General features: G+C 44.8%; 1 protein-coding gene across 3 annotated transcripts in view; it reads left to right on the forward strand.

Moving 5' to 3' along the window:
- PDE4A (phosphodiesterase 4A) overlaps window positions 1-20,492 on the forward strand; it is a 358,167-nt gene that overhangs the window by 238,693 nt on the left and 98,982 nt on the right. Inside the window, exon 1 of one of the 3 annotated variants that reach the window (XM_070741478.1) lies at window positions 19,304-19,570. The exons of 1 other annotated variant lie outside the window; for it this stretch is intronic. In XM_070741478.1, the coding sequence (XP_070597579.1) occupies window positions 19,434-19,570 (137 nt within the window). In that variant the 5' untranslated portion in view covers window positions 19,304-19,433. Of the gene's footprint in view, window positions 1-19,303; window positions 19,571-20,492 lie in introns of those variants that run through there. One more of the 3 variants, XM_070741480.1, reaches the window with a different exon arrangement.

Here is a 20,492-nt window from a genome sequence, read left to right on the forward strand (position 1 = left end):
TTGCTTGCTTGCTTGCTTGCTTGATTGATTGATTGATTGATTGATTGATTGATTGATTGGATTTGTATGCCGCCCCTCTCTAAGGATCCGGGGTTGCTCACAGCATAATAAAAAAAGTATACAATATAAAATCTAAAATCCAATTAATATAGTTCATTACTCTAAAAACACGGGAGCATTAAAATCATTCATTTACTTTCAACAACAAACATACCTCGCACTCGTCGGCCAGAGGCTAGGGTGTAATGACCCCAGTCCTGGCAGCATAGATGGGATTTCAAGTTCTTACGGAAGGCAAGGAGGGTGGGGGCAGTGCGAATCTCTGGGAGAGAGCTGATTCCAGAGGGCCGGGGCCCCCACAGAGAAGGCTCTTCCCCTAGGCCCCGCCAAGTGACATTGTCTAGTTGATGGGACACAGAGAAGGCTGACTCTGTGGGACCCAATTGGTCGCTGGGATCCATGTGGCAGGAGGCGGTCCCGCAAGGGGGATTGTATTTTACTTGCATTGTACTTGCTTGTATAGTTCTCTTTCTCTCCCTCCCTCCCTCTCTCCCTCCCTCCCTCTCGCTCTCTCTTTCTCTATCTCTCTCTCACACACACACATACACAGAGTTACTTTAAGTTGGCAGCCCTATCAGATGGACTAGAAGAGGAAAGGGGGTTATCATTTTTTCTCAAAGTCCTCCTCCAACAGGACCCATTGCTGTGCAACACGGATATGATGAGGGTTGCCATGCAGCTGGGTGACATTTGAGTGTGGAAGGGGATGTAGCTTAAGAAACATGTCTTGATTGCACACTCAGCCTTTTGCATCAGAAGAGGAAGCAGCAGTGCATAAGCCTAACTCGTCTGCCCCTTTAACAACTCTTCTGTTTCACAGTGGGGCAGGGTGTCAGGGGACGCAGGATGCCAACTTTCCCTGTATTTTGCTGGTTGTTTAATTTGGAGTTGGACCTCTTAGTGGACAACCAGTTAAATATAAGTCAAAAGTGTGCGCTGGCAGCCAAAAAACCCAATGCAATCCTAAGTTGCACTAACAGAGGGATACAATCACCATCACATGGTGGGGTACTAATATCACTCTATAAAGCCTTAATAACACCACACCTATAATATTAATAATAATAATAATAATAATATAATGATGATAATAATAATAATAATACAATATAATAATACAGTATAATGATGATGATATTATTATTATTATTATTATTATTATTATTATTATTATTATTTATTAGATTTGTATGCCGCCCCTCTCCGAGGACTCAGAGCAGCTTACAACAACAATACAACAAGTACAAATCTAACATTAAAAGCAATTTAAAACCCTTATTATAAAAAGAAAAACAATCACACAACCTAACAGATCATACATAAAACATAATAGCTAGGGGTATATTAATTTCCCCATGCCTGGCGACACAGGTGGATCTTCAGGAGCTTTCGAAAGGCAAGGGGGGTAGGGATCCTAATCTCTGGGGGGGAGGTGATTCCAGAGGGCTGGGGCCGCCACAGAAAAGGCTCTTCCCCTGGGTTCTGCCAGACGGCATTATTTAGTCGGCGGGACCCGGAGAAGGCCAACTCTGTGGGACCTAATCGGTCACTGGGATTCGTGCGGCAGAAGGCGGTCCCGAAGATATTCTGATCCGATGCTACGTAGGGCTTTACAGGTTATACCAAAACTTTTGATCACCATACTATAAAAAAGATGTAAAGACTGCAAAGACCGACTAAGATGATTAGGTGACTGGAGACTAAAATATACAGTGAACAGTTGCAGGAACTGAGCAAGGCTTGTCTAGTGAAGAGAAGGACCAGGGGAGACATGATAGCAATGTTCCAATATTTGAGGCAACGGGTGGGTTGTTCTCAGTTTGGACCGGTTCTTAGAACTGGTAGCGCTGGTGTTGGGAGGCTCCACCCACCTGCCTGGGACCCTTCTGCGCATGTGCAGAAACTTCTATGCATGCATGCATGCGCGAACCGGTAGTAAGGGATTTTAGAACCCACTACTGATTTGAGAGGTCAAGCTATTTTCCACAGCACCCCAAGGCCAGACACGGAATAATGGATGGAAACTAATAGAGGAGAGATTCAACCTAGAATTAAGGAGGAATTTTCTGACCGTGAGAACAATCAACCAGTGGAACAGCTGGCCTTCAGAAGTTGTGGGTGCTTTATCACTGGAAGCTTCCAAGAAGAGACTGGACTGGCATCTGTCAGAAATTGTGCAGGGTCTCCTGATTGGGCTACAAGGTCCCTTCCAACTCTGTTAATCTATAATCTCTCCGTATTTCACTCCCATTGTCCACTTTTGAGAGTTGACCTTCTCTTAGGCAATTTAGTAGAGCGGATGGTCCTTGTATACATTAGGTGGCTTTGGGACCCTTCTCTCTGCTTCCCAAAGAATAGTAATTATGATAGTCAAGAATAACAACCAGCTTTGTCACTGAATTTGGGGTGAGAATTTCCAGTTTCTGCCTCAGGGTATAATAGTCAATTGTGTTTTTTATGTTTTATTTGGGGAGCTTTGGCATTGCTTGTCAGAGCTCATAATTAGACCATAGCTAATTTTGTGGGTTTTCACATAGCAGTTATAAGTATGAAAATATGCTATGATGAAAGAGTTTGTAGTGCTGAAATTGACTTTTGTTCAAATGTGGGAATGAAATCTGTGTATATATCTAGCTTTACCAACTTAACGGAATCTTATCCTGTAGAGACTTGCCTGTTTATAATAAAAGCCTTAGGACTTGTAGGCTTCATATAGATTCCCAGGTGGTTGGCTCTTGCATGTAGTGAGCTGTTTATTGCTGGGAGGGAAATTGACACTGCAGACCTCTTTTCTTCCCAGAAAACTTGTTCTTAAACAAACTTCCCGGAGGAAAATAGGCTTGCAACGTCTATTTTTTATTTTTTCAAATATTAATTAAAATGGATTTTTAGTCTTAGCTAGCATGTAGTAGCAGACTATCTCCATTAGAGGGCAGTGCACTCTCATTTGTGTAACCAGACCTCTTTTATTAAAGATGCTATGTTATGAGATATGGGTTTTTGGAAGTGTTTTCCTTTAGGTGCCATTTCAGTGCAAACCCTAATACTTCTCTGTCAGTGTGTGTGTGTGTGTGTGTGAATCTCCTTCTAAGTACCCCATCTCTGAGGATTGCTGCTGAATTTCAACCTCAGGAAAAAGGAAATGCTCCAAAGCAAATATTTTACAGCTCTGTAGAATTTGTGGAATGGTAAACTCATCGCGTGCTTTTCTGTGTGCATGTAAAAATATTTCTTAGATTTATGAAACCCGCTTTTCTCTAGTAGTAGAGCACTTTCAGTGGTATTTTGTTTTATCCCCACAGCAACTTCATGGCAAGGTAGCACTGTGAGTCGCAGTCATCCATTGACTGTCCATGGCTGGACTAAAACATGGCTCACTCCTGTACAGCATCTTAATTGCTATACAGTGTTCCCTCGATTTTCGCAGGGGATGCGTTCCGAGATCGCCCGCGAAAGTTAAATTTATGCGAAGTAGAGATGCGGAAGTAAATACACCATTTTTGGCTATGGACAGTATCACAAGCCATCCTTTAACACTTTAAACCCCTAAATTACAATTTCCCATTCCCTTAACAACCATTTACTCACCATTATTACTGGTACTCACCATTGAATAAGACACTTAGTAATCCTGATATTTATAAACATAATTATTTATTAACAATAATTATTTTTTTTGTTATTTATTTGCAAAAATTATTAGTTTGGCGATGACGTATGATGTCATCGGGCAGGAAAAACCGTGGTATAAAAAAAACCCCACACGGTTTTTTAAAACCGTGGTATAGGCTATTCGCGAAGTTCGAACCCGCGAAAATCGAGGGAACACTGTACTACATTGGCATTTTCTTCAACGTCTTCTAAAACAAGGTCCTGATTATTAAAAATCGTGAATCTTTCTCAGCATTAACTACGAAGAGAACTAAGTTGTATACTGTAGTCCTATAATCAAGCTTAGGAGTTCCCAGATCTCAGCTGTAAAATGTACAGAGAGCAGTAGGTGCCAGCAAAGAGTATTGTAGTTTGCTTTTTCGCAGTGTTTTATTGAATGCATATTGTGGTATTGTTTTATTTTTAACATTGCAAGCTGCTCAGAGTGACCTCATAACAAGATGGGTGGCAAGAGAGAGAAAGAGAGAGGGTGGGAGGATGGATGGATAGATAGATGGATGGATGGATGGAATAAAGAAACTTACCCTATTAGACTCTTTGCTGCCATCTGCCACGTCTATGACAATTCTATGTGTCTAGAGCAGTGGTTCTCAACCTGCGGGATGGGACCCCTTTGGGAGTCAAATGACCGTTTCACAGGGGTCACCTAAGACCACAGGAAAAGACAAATTTCCCACGGTGTCAGGAACTAAAGCTTCTATTCAGATGCCTTGGAACATATTTCTACAATCCAACCAATCAGGCATTTACAGTGGAGGTGCCCCTCTCACCTTCCTGCCAATCAGCTTAAAGTTCTGTTGGGAGAATTGGCCCTAGACGTATGATTGGGGGGGTCACCACAACATGAGAAACTGTATTAAGGGATCGCGGCACTAGAAAGGTTGAGAACCACTGGATAGCCAGTTAATTTTGGTGCAAGGAAATGCACTTTCTCTATGCTCATGAAGGCAGAACTTCATTGTGATTCCTTCTCATATTCATATTCTACTAAAACTATCATTATCAGGTTGTTTTGTTTTGTTTTTAACCTGGGCAAATGTTTCCCAGCCTATCTCACAATCCCTTTCTCCCAGCAGCAGCCATTTACCTAAGGGAAGGGAGGGAGGGGAAGGAAGGAAGGAAGGAAGGAAGGAAGGAAGGAAGGAAGGAAGGAAGTATATCTAATGCTCCCTGCCAGTTTCCTCACAAAGAAACTGGAGAAATTGGTAGGAAATCAGAAGTTGCTCCTGCTCCCGATGCCTTTTTGCCCTCCCATGATTATTCTGTTTCTCTTTTTGTATAAAGAAATAACTCTGAAACAATCGGCCAATGGGTGACCCTCTAACCTTCTTGATGGCTTTAGTCAGTTTCATGCATATTATGGTTGAATACGCATTCCAGCATGGATTGGATAACCTTTGCGATGGTTCTTAACTTGCTTGATTGGAGATGATATAGGACCGCGTATAGGTGATGGCGAACCTATGGCATGTGTGGCACAGGTGTCACACAGAGCCATGTTGGAGGGCACACAAGACTTTGCCCTGTGTCAGCTCCAGCGTGTGTGCGTGTACTGGCCAGCTGATTTTCGGCCTAAGGCCGTTTTGCCCTCCAGATGCTTCAAGAAGCTTCCCTGAAGCTCTGGAGACAAAAAAACAAAAAATCCCTTAACAAGCAAACCGGAAGTTTTGGGAAAACGCACTTCCGGTTTGCCGTTGTGCTGTTTTTTGCACTCTGGGGGGTTTAGGGAAGCTTCCTAGGAGTGGGGAAAAAAAACAGCACGACAAACCGGAAGTGTGTTTTCTGAACTTCCAGTTTGCCGGTTTGGGCATTTTTTTCATGTACCAGGCTTCAGTAAGGCCTGTGTGCATGCGTGGGGGGACAGCGCAGGAGGGTGCTTATGTGCGGGGTGTGTGGAAAGGGTTTGGGCACACATGCCAGCACACCCACACACGCCCCTTTGGCACGCGAACCAAAAAAAGTTCACCATCACTGATATAGGAAGAATCTGATTTGGCCTGATGACAAAATAGAAACATAGAAGATTGATGGCAGAAAAAGACCTCATGATCCATCTAGTCCGCCCTTATACTGTACTATTTCCTGTATTTTATCTTAGGATGGATGGATGTTCATCCCAGGCATGTTTAAATTCAGTTACTGTGGATTTACCAACTATGTCTGCTGGAGGTTTGTTCCAAGCATCTACTACTCTTTCAGTAAAATAATATTTTCTCATGTTGCTTCTGATCTTTCCCCCAACTAACTTCAGAATGTGTCCCCTTGTTCTTGTGTTCACTTTCCTATTAAAATCACTTCCCTCCTGGACCTTATTGAACCCTTTAACATATTTAAATATTTCAATCATGTCCCCCCAAGATCCCACAAAAATGTTCTCTCAGAAACAAGTGAAAGCAAATTTAGTACAAGACATGTTTTTGTTAAATTGTAATTATTATCAACGAGGGGCACTGTATTTCCTACTTTAATGGTTCCTGCCCCTCCTGCTTTTACTTTTATGACTTTTAACAGAAAACACCCTATCTCTTCTTGGCTATGAGATTTAACAAAACCACTGGAGTAAAATCATCACGTTATCTTCAGCTAATATACAGTACATGAAATGAGGATGTTGTTTCATTCTTCCATCTCCCATGACCTATGAGGTCTCAGCCAAACAGATGCTGCTGTGGTTTGCTTTTTCCCACCCACTGCAGCTGGCTATCTTTGGGGACCATACCAGAAATCTCTTCAGGAAGGCCAGCCAAACTAGAGGTTGCCTTCTTGCAGTCTAATGGAAACAGAAAAGGAGGGAGGGCTCTGTGCTGAGTCTTTACATCAGATACACCACGCAGTTCATTCTTCATTCCAGGAATCTGGTATTTTTCTAAAAAAAAACACAAAACCCTCTGCTTTTCTTGGAACATTAGTTTTTTATTTTGAAACAGAGAACATTATTTCTATTGATTATAGATGAACTCTTAAGAAATATGTCTGAATTCTGCAGCAAGGTCTTTGAAATGTCTATGGAGATTCTCAGTCATTCAGGTCAGTGTTTCCCAACCTTGGCAACTTGAAGATATTTGGACTTCAACTCCCAGAATTCCCAGAATTCCCCAGCCAGCAAAATCTCCAAGTTGCCAAGGTTGGGAAACACTGGTCTAGGTCATTGTTGTCCCAAAGGTGTTTTTCCTTGTTTTGTTTCTCATTCAAGAAAACTTCTTATTTCTCCTGGCAGTCAGGGCACACACATCACGTAGAAAATCCTTTTGGCCCACCAAAGTTTCCTTGTCTAAGGCCCCGTATGGAGAAAAATATATGCAAATCAGTCCCACAAGCAAAATCGGTACCCGTAGGCATGTAAAACTTCATTTCAAACATACAATACAATCTTGAAAGGGACCTAGTTTTTCTATTCAATCTTTTAGAAGGAGAATTTGATACATTTTGGAGAGAAATCTGACTCACGCAAGTGCATTAGCTTGCTACTTTTTACCTGGGAATCCTGAAGACAAATCTGAGACCTTGCAAGCAAAAATGTTGTGATGGTGGTGGTGAGTGGGGGATTCCCCTGATTTTATTCCTGCTCATAATCAAGTAGATTCAGAAGAGTGGCTTGCCTAGTCCTCTCATTAAATCTGTGGTCAAGAGAGGATTTCCCCAGTCCAGTTTTGATGCATTTGTAGCAAACATGGAGGAGGAGGGCCCACCAAGCATGACGTTTTCACGATGCTCTAACACAGTGATGGCGAACCTTTTTTTCCTTGGGTGCCAAAAGAGCATGCGCGCACATTATCACACATGCACGAGTGCCCACACCCATAATTTAATGCCTGGGGAGGGCGAAAATATCTCTCCCCCCCCCCAGATGTCCTCTGTAGGCTGGAAACGGCCTGTTTCTCAACTTCTGGTGGGCCCAGTAGGTTTGTGTTTCTCCCTCTCCAGGCTCCAAAGGCTTCCTTGGAGCCAAGGGAGGGTTATAATGCCCTCCCCCCAGAGGCTCTCTGGAAGCCAAAAACACCCTCCCAGAGCCTTTGTGCAAGCCAAAAATCAGTTGGGCCAGCACACACATTCACGTTGGAGCTGAGCTCGGACAACAACTCGTGTGCCAGCAGATATGGCTCCGTGGGCCACCTGTAGCCTAGGTTCCCTGTAAGGTGCGCACACGCGCACACGCGCACAGAAAAATACCCCCCTGCACAGCCTTTTCCAAAGTTGTCCAGCCGAGCCGGGGCGTCAGAGTTGTGGGTGGGGAGCGACACAGTTTTTCTTCATTTGAAAAACCGCGCGCTCCCCACTCCACTTTGACCCCACCCATTCGGGAAAAGATGGCAGTGAGGCTGTTTGACCTTGCTGCTTGTTCTCTAACGCAGGGGTCTCCAACCTTGGCAACTTTAAGTCTTGTGGACCAACTCCCAGAATTCCTCAGTTGGGAGTTGAAGTCCAGAAGTCTTAAAAGTTGCCAAGGTTGGAGATCCCTGCACTAATGTAACACAGAGCTCTATTGGCAAGTCCTTAACCAAGCCAGGTACAATGGTAACCTCTACCTAAGAACGCCTCTACTTATGAACTTTTCTAGATAAGAATCGGGTGTTCAAGATTTTTTTGCCTCTTCTCAAGAACCATTTTCCACTTACAAATTTGAGCCTCAAAACTGTAACCAAAAAAGGCAGGTACTTCTGTGGGGTCTCTCTAGGAATCTCCTGGGAGGAAACAGGGCCAGAAAAGGCAGGGAGAAGCCTCCATGGGATCTCTCTAGGAATCTCCTGGGAGGAAACAGGGCCAGAAAAGGCAGGGAGAAGCCTCCATGGGGCCTCTCTAGGAATCTTCTGGGAGGAAACAGGGCCTCCACCCTCCCTGTGGTTTCCCCAATTGCAAGCATTATTTGCTTTTACATTGATTCCTATGGGGAAAATTGCTTCTTCTTACAAACTTTTCTACTTAAGAACCTGGTCACTGAACGAATTAAGTTTGTAAGTAGAGGTACCACTGTACTGGCATTATGGTTGAAATATTTGAAATGGTGCTTGTTTCCTACGCTGGCCATGCCACCAAAATGAGTCTGAGCGCATGCTGAGGCTGGCCTCTGGCCTTGCACGGAGAGTGGGGGAAATCAAGCCTGGCTTTAAAGTTGGTTCACCCAAGGTCGAGGGGCGGCAGCCACTGCATACCTCATTATGACCTAGCAAGGATTTCTTCCTTCTGCCAAAAGATGATGGGGAATTCCAGAAAGGTTAAGCAATTTAAGAGAACTTACAGTTCCCCTCCACCTGATGTTATCAGGACTTTTGAACAGGCTGGCAAGGTAAGAGACTGGGCGCTTTAGGCCAGCCGCAAGCTGATTTCCACCCTCCCACTCACTCCTTCCAAGACCCACGTCACCTGCTGTCCACGGAAGCTTCAGTTGGGGGTGGATTAAGGAGTCAGAGGTTTTGTACGTTTTTAAGGGAGGGAATTATGATGCACCACGAAGGGAAGTGACTCGCTAAGGTCCACAGAGTGACTCAGGGGCAAAGCCAGGAAGTGGAGATAATGCTGATGTGCATTGGGGGGAGGGAGTTGCTTTGATTTTATTTTTGTTCTTAGAATCAGGAAACAAGTCTCTCTCCCGGTGACATTTGACTCTAAGTTTAAAGTTACGTAAACCCTGCCATAGATAACGTTAGATGAAGGATATCTATAATCAACACACACTGAGAATTTGGAGAGCTCAGAAAAAGTCCCCTCGGATCCCGTCTCCTGGTGCCAATCCCTCCCCATCAGCCTCAGGGAGCTTCACAAATGATGGCCTTAGAGCTGGACCCACATTCCCGCACCCCCGCCCTGCCTCCTCCTTTTTATGAGGTTTGAGAAATCCCAGTGGAGGAGGAATCTCAATCTTCAAGTTTTCAACTTTGCAGGGAACGGGGCTTCAAGGCTTTTTCCACAGAGGGTACAAATTAAGCGGCTTGCACACATTCACCCACACACTCTGGCTAAGCCAAGCCAAGGGCACTTCCTGTGTTTCAGAGGCCAAGCCAGCTCTGAGCATTGAGACACCAACCTCTAAGCCAGCCCACCCAGGTTCTCTCTCTCTCTCTCTGTCTCTCTCTCTCTCTTTCCCTCCTTCCCTCTTTCTCTCTTTCCCTCCCTCCCTCTTTCTCTTTCCCTCCTTCCCTCTCTCTCTTTCCCTCCTTCCATCTCTCTCTCTTTCCCTCCCTCCCTCTCTTTCCCTCCCTCCCTCTCTCTCTCTTCCCCCTCCCTCCCTCTCTCTCTTTCCCTCCTTCCCTCTTTCTCTCTCCCTTTCCCTCCTTCCCCTCTCTCTCCCTTTCCCTCCTTCCCTCTCTCTCTCTTTCCCTCCCTCCCTCTCTCTTTCCCTCCCTCCCTCCCTCCCTCTCTCTTTCCCCTCCCACCCTCTCTCTCTCCCCCCTCCCTCTCTCTCTCCCCCTCCCTCTCTCTCTCTCCCTCCCTCTCTCTTTCCCACCCACCCTCCCTCTCCCTCTCTCTTTCCCTCCCTCCCCCTCTCTCTCCCTCCCTCTCTCTTTCCCTTCCACCCTCCCTCCCTCTCTCTCTCTTTCCCTTCCACCCCTCCCTCCCTCCCTCTCTCTCTCTCTCTCTCTCAAGTTGCAGGGTGAACTACATGACCTATCCCAGCAATGGGAGCTCTGAGTTGTGTTGCTGCATGCTTTGTTTGCCTCTTTTATTTAGCAAGCCTGCAATCTGGATGCACAAAGGCATAAGAAATAGAAGCCAGTAAAAAGGATGCCCGCAGGGCAGCAACGGTGCTAAGCGGAAAGTGCTATCCTTAGCACTTCCTAACTGCCTAGGAAAAGATGAAGAGGAGGCAGCAGCAGCAGGGGTGGGCTACTGCCCGGATGGGGGTGGGTGGGAATGCAGTGAGGTAGCGAAAATGGAGCTCCACCCCAGAGCACCCAATTTGCACTGAAATACATTGAAAGAAAATGCAGGGCATCCTGCACAAGCCACGGGCACAGTGGTAGTAGTAAAACTTTTGGTAGCCCTTCATTGAGCAGCAGCAACATGTGTTAAGTACATTAAGCAGCCAGCTTCCTGCTGACACATAATTCTGTGTAGGGAGAAGCAGAGACTTCAGTGCCATGAGTTGATGATCCCCCATGGATCAAATGAGTTTCATTGAAAGTCAGCACAAGGTAACAATATAAAACAGGTCTCCAACCTTGGCAACTTTAAGCCTGGCGGGCTTTAAGCAAAGCTGGCTGGGGAATTCTGGGAGTTGAGGTCTGCCAGGCTTAAAGTTGCCAAGGTGGGGGGACCCCTGGTATAACGGACCTTGGAGGTCTTCCAATCCAATGGCCTGCTCAAATAGGAGACCCTGTACCAACCTCTTCTTGAAAACCTTCACTGTTGGAGCACCCTCACTATCTAGAGGCAAGTTGCTCCACAGAAAATTTATCCAGGGTTCTAAGTGGGAATCTTTCTTTAATGATCTTCCATGGAACATGGGTTGACCCTCTCCACTTTGTGACAGCCCTTTAAATATTGGAGGATTACTCTCCTGTCACCCCTAGTCCTTCTCTTTGTTAGACTAGACCAGTACTTCTTAAATAGTGGGCGGCCCCCCCCAGGAGGCGGAGCGATGCCAGGAGGGGTGCGTGACTCTAGGGAATGTGCTTTTTTTCAACAGGGAGTAGGGAGTTTTGCACTGAACAATGGCACACAACACAGAGTAGGAGATATGAAGTACATATAACAAATCCTTAAGAGACACCATGGAAAAATATTTAACAGGGATGAAAGGAAAGGAGGAGAGAGATGGAGATAATGAGACAAATGGAAGTCTCCCGAAAGCTAAGAGGAGGAAATATGACAAAGCGTATGTAGTGTTTGGCTTCATTATGACTATGGTGGGAGACGAGGAAAGACCAGTATGTTTCCTGTGTCTAAAAATGTTGGCAGTGGACAGCATGAAGCTAAATAAAGCATTACTTTAACATGTTACACCCCAATCACGCTGATAAGCCACTTGAGTTTTTTCAGAGAAAACATGCCGAATATTGTACACAATTGTCCAGGTGGAGAGTTGGGGGATCGTGAAATGTTCACTCCTTATTAGGGGGTGAGGGCGTAACAGAAAATCATTGAGAAGCACTGGACTAAACAACCCAGTTCCTGCAACATTCATCATACAATTTGGCCTCCAATCCCCTGATCTAGGACACAGATAGTCCTGAACTTACAATAATTCATTTAGTGACTTCTTGAATAGCTCTTTTAGTAACTACAGTGATCCCTCGAGTATCGCGAGGGTTACGTTCCAAGACCTCTCGCGATAATCGATTTTTCGCGATATAGTGGTGCGGAAGCAAAAACACCATCTGCGCATGCGTGCCCTTTTTTCAATGGCTGCGCATGCGCAGATGGTGGAGCCGGGGAGCGACTAATATTAGATAAGTGCAACTAATACTGTATTAGATAAACATCTATCTAAATAAATAAAATACAGTAAACATCTCGCCGCTTGTCCGTTTGCCCGCCGCTCGTTCGTCCGTTTGCCCGCCCGCCCGGCCGCCGTTTGCCGCTCGCCTGTCCCCCGTTTGCCGCTCGCCTGTTCACCCGGCCGCCGGGCCGCCGTTTGCCGCTCGCCTGTCCGCCGTTTGCCGCTCGCCTGTCCGCCATTTGCCGCTTGCCTGTTCACCCGCCTGCCCGGCCGCCGTTTGCCGCTCGAGGGCAAGAGGGGGAGAGATAGACAAAGAGAGAGAAGGAAAGAAAGAGATGAGAGAGGGAGGAAGAGAGTGTGAGAGAGGAAGAAGCAAGATAGAGAAAGAGAGAGAGAAAGAAAGATGAGAAAGGAAGGAAGACAGTGAGAGAGAGGAAGAAAGAGAGAGAGAGAAGAGTGGAAGGAAGAGAGAGAGAAATGATAGAAAAAAGGGGAGAAAAAAAGAGAAATGAGAAAATGATTGAAGCAGAGAATGACAGGAAAGAAAGAGAAAGAGACAGAGAAGTGACTCTTGGTGATGACGTATGACGTAATCGGGTGGGAAAAACCATGGTATAGCAAAAAAATCGTGGAGTATTTTTTAATTAATATTTTCTGAAAAATCGTGGTGTAGCGTTTCACGAAGATCGAGATCGCGAAAATCGAGGGATCACTGTATTAGAAACTGGGAGGGGGGGATATGGTGTATGACCCTTTTTCACACTTACAACCATTGCAACATCCCCATGGTCACATGATCAAATTTCAGATCCTTGGCAACTCATATTTATGACAGTTAAAAGCAGCGGTGGGCTAAGAGCTGGAACGCTAAATTGCACCCCCCACCGCGGCTCGTAAGTTAGAAACATAGAAACAGAAGATTGATGGCAGAAAAAGATCTCATGGTCCATCTAGTCTGCCCTTATACTATTTCTTGTATTTTATCCTAGGATGGATATATGTTTATCCCAGGTATGTTTAAATTCAGTTACTGTGGATTTACCAACCACGTCTGCTGGAAGTTTGTTCCAATGATCTACTATTTCAGTAAAATAATATTTTCTCACGTTACTTCTAATCTTTCCCCCAACTAACTTCAGATTGTGTCCCCTTATTCTTGTGTTCACTTTCCTATTAAAAACACTTCTCTCCTGAACCTTATTTAACCCTTTAACATATTTAAATGTTTCGATCATGTCCCCCCTTTCCCTTCTGTCCTCCAGATTATACATTGAGTTCATTAAGACTTTCCTCATAAGTTTTTGTGGGACCAGCACAATTTTGCTGCTGCACCTGTGAAGGTAGCAAAATTGTGCATGCAGCCGCAGGTAAAACCTCACTGAAACATGGGTGCAATTTTGCTACCTCCACAAGTGCAGCAGCAAAATCGCGCTGGTCCCGCAAGGACTTACGAGTTGCAGCGTCGAGCACAATTTAGCGTTCCGGCTCATAGCCCATCGCTGGTTACCAGTATCCCGGGGACACATGCTCACCTTTTCTGATCTTCTGATGAGCAAAATCGATGGGAGTGCCACCTTCACTTAACTACTGTGTGACTAACTTAACCTGCAGTACAGCTGTGGCAGGAAAGGTCATAAAATGGAGCAGTACTCACTTAACGACAATCTCGCTGAGCAACAGAAATTTTGGGCTCAATTATGGTTGTATGTTAAGGGCTACCCATAGAACTGATCAGCTGTCTTATTAGAATGGGGGAGTGGAGGTGGTTACAGAGTCTAAACTCAGTGGAGGGTTGCTACCGCACACACATAGACACCTGCACACTCCCAATAGTGAACTGGTAGCAATGATAATTGAAAACGGGTCTAACTAGCAACATTAGTATGTATATATTTGTTTGCTTGCTTGCTTATTTGATTTCTATGCCGCCCAACTCCACAAGGACCCCGCATGTCCACATAGTAGCTGAAAGGCTGTTATCTGTGGCCAGCCATATACACTGCTCAAAATAAATAAATAAATAAATAAAGGGAACACTTAAACAACACAATATAACTCCAAGTAGATCAAACTTCTGTGAAATCAAACTGTCCACTTAGGAAGCAACACTGATAGACAATCAATTTCACCTGCTGTTGCACATTCAACTTGTTACAGAACAAAGAATTCAATGAGAATATTTCATTCAGATCTAGGATGTGTTATCTGAGTGTCCCCTTTAGTTTTTTTGAGCAGTGTATTTTCAGAAAACTTAAGAGAAGGTGAAGATCTCCAGCTTCTGTTACTGAACAGAATTAAATGTACAGTTAGGACATTTGGGGTCTCCAGGGTCTCTTGCTTCCTGAGCAGGCAGGTTCCATTTATCAGTCACCGTTGGATGTTTGATGTCTGAGACACCCTCCTCCTTCCCTCCAACTACAGAGAGTTGGGGTTTGCTGGTTAGGACAAAGTGTCACTAGGGTGTGATTGGACAAAGGGGAGGCAAAGAATCCAGTGTTTTTGTCCCAGGGTAAAAGGGAAAGGTGCAGCTTGTCCCAAGAGAGTGGGTAAACTAACCCTGTGTAAGGGCCGGTCCCATTCAATGACTCGCCTCCACAACCACAAGCACAGAGGGAACCTTGTGGCAGACGGATTCCTCTTGAAGAACTTGGTGGTCACCCTTCAGTAAATAAGTGGGTGGGACATTAGGGAGGCATGTTTCAAAACATGAACTGGAGTATTCCGATCCTGACTCCAGGAAAATTAGGAGACATTCCTTCCTTTTCTTTTCCCCTGACGCCTTTTCTTGATTGGCTATTTTCCCCATGTGCTTTTTCTGGGTTTTACTTCAAAAAGGTACATGCGTAAAGCATTGTGGCAAAGAGGATTATTTTTTTCCTTTGCATCAGGATTCTGGATTACATGTGCAGTTTCATCTCTCTGCCAACAGTTGAATGCTTATTTATAACTATTGTTTTCATTGACTGATTATGACGTATGTGATTCCATACATAAAAAGCAGCACATCCAATTCTCAGCTGCGAGACTGGCCATGGGCTTAAGTGGCTTTTATGAAAGATAAATCTCAGGAGGGCAAAGACCTAACAATGCAAGGATTCTCCTTTTTGGAGATGGTAGAATTCAGAATGCCAAGCCTTAAGGGCACAGGTTTCCCTTTCAGCTAGACCAAGGGTAGGCAAAGTTGGCTCTTCTATGACTTGTGGACTTCAACTCCCAGAATTATTGAGCCAATCATGCTAGCTGAGGACTTCTGGGAGTTGAAGTCCACATGTCATAGAAAAGCCAACTTTGCCTACCCCTGAACTAGACACTACCCACAGCAGTATGGTTAGTTAATGTTGGAAGCAGATTATTATTATTATTTATTAGATTTGTATGCCGACCCTCTCCGAAGACTTATTATGGGCTATGTTCTCACTCCTCTTTATTTTTAATATTTGTAGACCATACTTTAAAGTAAAGCCTTTTCTTATTGCCTGTGAGATAAAGCTCAGTAATATCCCAAAGAATAAAACAGCAATAAAAATTGCATCATTATTAGCGTGGGAAAAAAATCTGCAACACGCCATCCATATTGCCGACTGGGAAAGAACATGGACCACAATATCCAAAATAACCCTTTCGGCAGCATATAAGGAAAACTATTACAAATTATTCTACAGATGGTACCTCCCACCGGCGAGATTAGCAAAGATCCACCCAACGTTATCAGACTCATGTTGGAAGTGTAAAAAGGAAAGAGGTACGTTTTTCCATATGTGGTGGTCCTGCCCCATGATACAAAAAATTTGGACAATAACTCATACTTGGCTCACAGAGATCACGAAAGAGGAAATAGAACTCACACCGGAAGCTATGCTTTTAGGAGTTTGGAGAAAACATTATTCAAAACAAACAATGCTCCTCACAACACATATTAACACCGCCACGAGAATTGCGATAGCACAACTCTGGAAAAGTGATCAGATACCAACGGAAGATTTAATTATAGATAAGATATATGCATGTGTAGAGATGGACGAATTCACGAACTCAATTAAGGGAAATAAATTAATAGAATCAAAAAGAACATGGCAAAAATGGCACGAATGGGTTCAAAAGAGAACATAAAAGCAACATAATATGAAACAACAGTACAATTGAAACGACCTACAGTTACCGTGTATAATTAATGAACGTAATAGATTTTAGAATTTAAAAATATAAAATACAATGTATATAATGAAAGAAAACCGGTCAAAACTTACTGTCAGAATGTTAACTGAGAATATGTATAATCTGTAATTCAAAATAATATGTGATGGGAATGACATAAGAAAAATTAATAAAGAGATTTAAAAAAAAATAAATTGCATCATTATTGCTTTTTCAATATTCTGACACATATTCAATATTCTGACAAAATCTAGCTTCTGGTGTTTTCCCCAAAATAAGACCCTGTCTTATTTTTTTTAAACTCTGAAATAAGCGCTTGGTCTTATTGCCATGAACTCAAAAGCCTGATTGGGCTTATTATCAGGGGATGTCTTATTTTGGGGAAAACAGGGTATTGTGCTAACTAATGGCAGTTAAATGTTTAACGGATAAAGCTCTGCAGCTTTGTGCAAAGGCAAAAATATAGCATCTGCCTGCAACTTTTTAAAGCAGTCAAGTCCTGGGAAAAGATGTGGCTGCTTTAAAGTGCTAAAGATTTATGTGCCTTGTTTGCATTCTCAAATATTGTACAGCGCCAGAGATGGCCAGAATGATCATTTGTGGAAAGCTTTGATACCAGTATTTGCAGCATATAAATTTTCAACATTGGTTCTTGACTATGATAGATACTTCAGTCAGCTTCTAATCACACATTGCTGTTATTGTTAGTTAAGTCCCGTGTATCACACCTAAGCTGATAGGTTTCCTAGCACCATGTCCAGTCCCCATCTTAGTTTCAAAACTAGGCAGTTTTAAAATGTTGAGAGATCCTTCCTAACTTGGGGAAGAGCAGATGGGAGGTTTCTCAGGTAGAAGTAACATGGGGCCACTGATTTGTTGTAGTGCAAACGATTAAGAATGTTTATACATATTCTTATACATATTTATATTTTCCTGATTGTCAAGTTGGATACTGCAAAAAAAAAAACACGGGGGGGGGGGGGGGGAGAATGACCTTATCCTCTTTTCCAAATCGAAATATAGACAATTGGAGTTACTAAGTAGAAGAGCCTGCGTGGCACAGTGGTTAGAGTGCTGCACTGCAGGCTACTTCAGCTAACTGCTAGCTGTAGTTCAGCAGTTCAAATCTCACCACCGGCTCAAGGTTGATTAAGCCTTTCAGCCTTTTAAGGGTGGGTAAAATGAGGACCTGGATTGTGGGAGGCAATATGCTGATTCTGTAAACCGCTTAGAGAGGGCTGTAAAAGCACTATAAAGTGGTATATAAGTCTAAATGAGTCGTTCCCAACATTTTTTTGGCCCTGCCCCACCTAAACATTCCATAAATCCTGAGGCCTCCCCCCCCCCCATGACATATAATTCTTATTATTCAAAAAGTGAACTACTCATCTGGAAGAAGCCTAAAAGGCCATTAAATATGTTTAAGCAAGGTTTCAATTGCCCCCATTAAAAATGGAATTGCCCCGCTGTGGGGCATGAGCCCCATGTTGGGAACCAGGGGTCTGAATGCTATTGCTATAAGACTCAGTGGTTATCAACCTTTCTAATGCCGCGACCCCTTAATACACTTCCTTGTGTTGTGGTGACCCCCAACCATAAGTCTAGTGCTGATTCTCCCAACAGAACTTTAAGCTGATTTGCACAGAGGTCAAAGGGACACCCCCACTGTAAACGCCTGATTGGTCGGATTGTAAAAATATGTCCCAAGGCGCCAGAATAGAAGCTTCAGTTCCTAACACTATGGGAAATGTGTCTTTTCCCCTGGTCTTAGGCCACTCCTGTGAAACGGTCCTTTGACACCCCCCGTCAAGGGGTCCCGACCCCCAGGTTGAGAACCACTGCTATAAGTAGGGAGCAGTGACGTCTGCACATGCTTAGTGGCATTTTAAGCTCATAAGAACATAAGAGCATGAGAAGAGCCAGGCTGAATCAGGCCAAAGCCCATCGAGTCCAACATTCTGTGTCACACAGTGGCCCACCAATTGTCCATGGGGATCTTGAGCAGAAAGAGAAGGCAAGACCCTCCCTTTCCTCTGACCCCCAACAAGTGGTACTCAAGGGAATCCTGCCTGCCACAGCCAACATAGAGGCGGCACATGGACATCCGTTTCAATAACCACTGATACACGGCATCCATGAATCTGTCTAATCCTGCCTTGAAGCTATCCAGGCTGATAGCTGTCACGACCTCTTCTGGAAGTGAATTCCATAAACCAACGACCCTCTGGGTGAAGAAATATTTCCCTTGATTTGTCCACACTTTCTTACCTATGAGCTTTAGGGCGTGCCCCCTTGTCCTAGTATTGTGTGATAGAGAAAGGAATTTTTCTCTATCCACCTTTTCTATCCCATGCATGATTTTATACACTTTGATCAATTTGCTCCTTAAACACCGTCTTTCAAGGCTGAAGAGACCAAGGCGTTGCAACCTGGTATCATAAGGGAGGTGCTCCATTGCCTGGATCATTCTTGTTGCCCTTTTTTGCACCTTTTCCAGTTCCATTATATCCTTCTTGAGGTGCGGTGACAAGACCTGTACACAGCTCGGTATCCAAAGAACAAGTAAAGCAAAAGAACGGAGAAGTTCCATATTCAACTTTGGCTGTTACAGTTGGCTGTGGAACCTGGGTCGAAAGAAAGGGGTCCCACCAGGGGATTTTGTTTCCAAGTAGGAACAAGGAAATCAGGCGGACCAGGAGCGCTTTTTCCGGGATGCCACGCTCAAGTTGCAGGGGGAGGGCGGGGGGACGGGCCTCCGTAGGCAGAACACGCGCCGTCTCGAGTTGACCAACTTTCTCCCCTCAGCACCCTCAAGCGGCGGGCAGCGCGGGAACAGCTTTTCCTGAGGGAGGCCAAAAAGGCTGTCGCGCCTTGCGAGATCCGGGAGTCCCGCGCCCTCTCTGCGCCTTCTGGCCACTTTTACCCTGAGCTCCAGCGCCGGGCTTTCTAGCTCGCAGTTCCGCCCCCTCCGCCCCAAACACGGCCCGCGCCTCCTCCCCCTCCTCTTCTTCTTCCAGCCCGTGAAGTCCCAGGCGCTGCCGGGCGCGTTGGGGATTTTCAGGAACCGCGACAGGCGCTCCGAAACCCGGGCGACTTGTGAGGCTCGGGCGCCGAATCTCCAGGGCTGCCTTTCTTCGTCTTATGCGCGGCTTCTCCCTCGGGCTCTTTCATGCCAGCCAAGGCCTTCGCGTCGCCTCGGTTCCTCGGGCTCCCGCCGGCTCACCAACGTGCCGTCGAGGTGGACATGCATTTCTCCTTCAGCGAGGAAGACATTAAACGGCACCGGCTGTTGGCCAAGTCGGTGAGGTGGGTCAATTCGGCCTCGGGAGCTTTCGGAAGGAGGGAGGGAGCCTGCGGCCGGGTGGCTTGTGGCAGATGTTTGTGGAGACGGGGGTCTGCGGACAGCTGGCTTCCTGGGCAAAGGGTGAGGGAGGGAGCAGAATCTCCCCTTCTCCGCCTCCCTCAAGCTTTTATTGAGTCCGCTTCCCAAAATGGGCCTCGGAAAGGTTCTGGGTATTGTGGAGAGGACCACCTGGCTAGAAGGATAACAAGAAGTGGAGAGAGACCCATTTCAGTCTCTTTCTTGAAGATCCTGGTCGGAGTCTCTGGTGGTCATTGTGAATTTCAATGCTGTTTCTGGCAGCCCCCAAAAGTTTTCTATTGTAAACTCCATCTCAAGCAGTGTTGTGTATAACCACAACTGTCCAGAGTCCTTCAGAATTGCTGCAGTATTTAGATAGATGATAGGTAGGTAGGTAGGTAGGTAGGTAGATAGATTTATAAGCCACCCATCATCTGACAGGCTAATATTAATAAACTATCCAGAGTCCTTCAAAATTGCAATTTTTTGATAGATAGATAGATGGTAGACAGACAGACAGACAGACAGACAGACAGACAGACAGACAGACAGACAGACAGATAGATTTATTTATAAGCCACCCATCATCTGATGGACTAATATTAATAAACTATCCAGCCCCATTTATCTTATTGGATTGTGGTTACTTTTTATTTATAGTCTTTGATACAAAAGGACACTGGGACTAAACCATTTCAGTTATGGTCTTGTAAAGCAAGCTATAAGTTGTCTCTGCTGGTGGTTCAGCGAACGCTAAAAAGTTGAGTTGTGAAGCACAGTTGTTAAAGCGCAATCATTTTCATTGGTATTTTGGATAACATTATTGTTCAAAGTGGGGTTGTGTTGCTCATCTGAGCAAGGCAGCCA

This window comes from Erythrolamprus reginae, chromosome 2 (genome assembly GCF_031021105.1).
Source record: "Erythrolamprus reginae isolate rEryReg1 chromosome 2, rEryReg1.hap1, whole genome shotgun sequence".
Classification (NCBI taxonomy): domain Eukaryota; kingdom Metazoa; phylum Chordata; class Lepidosauria; order Squamata; family Dipsadidae; genus Erythrolamprus; species Erythrolamprus reginae.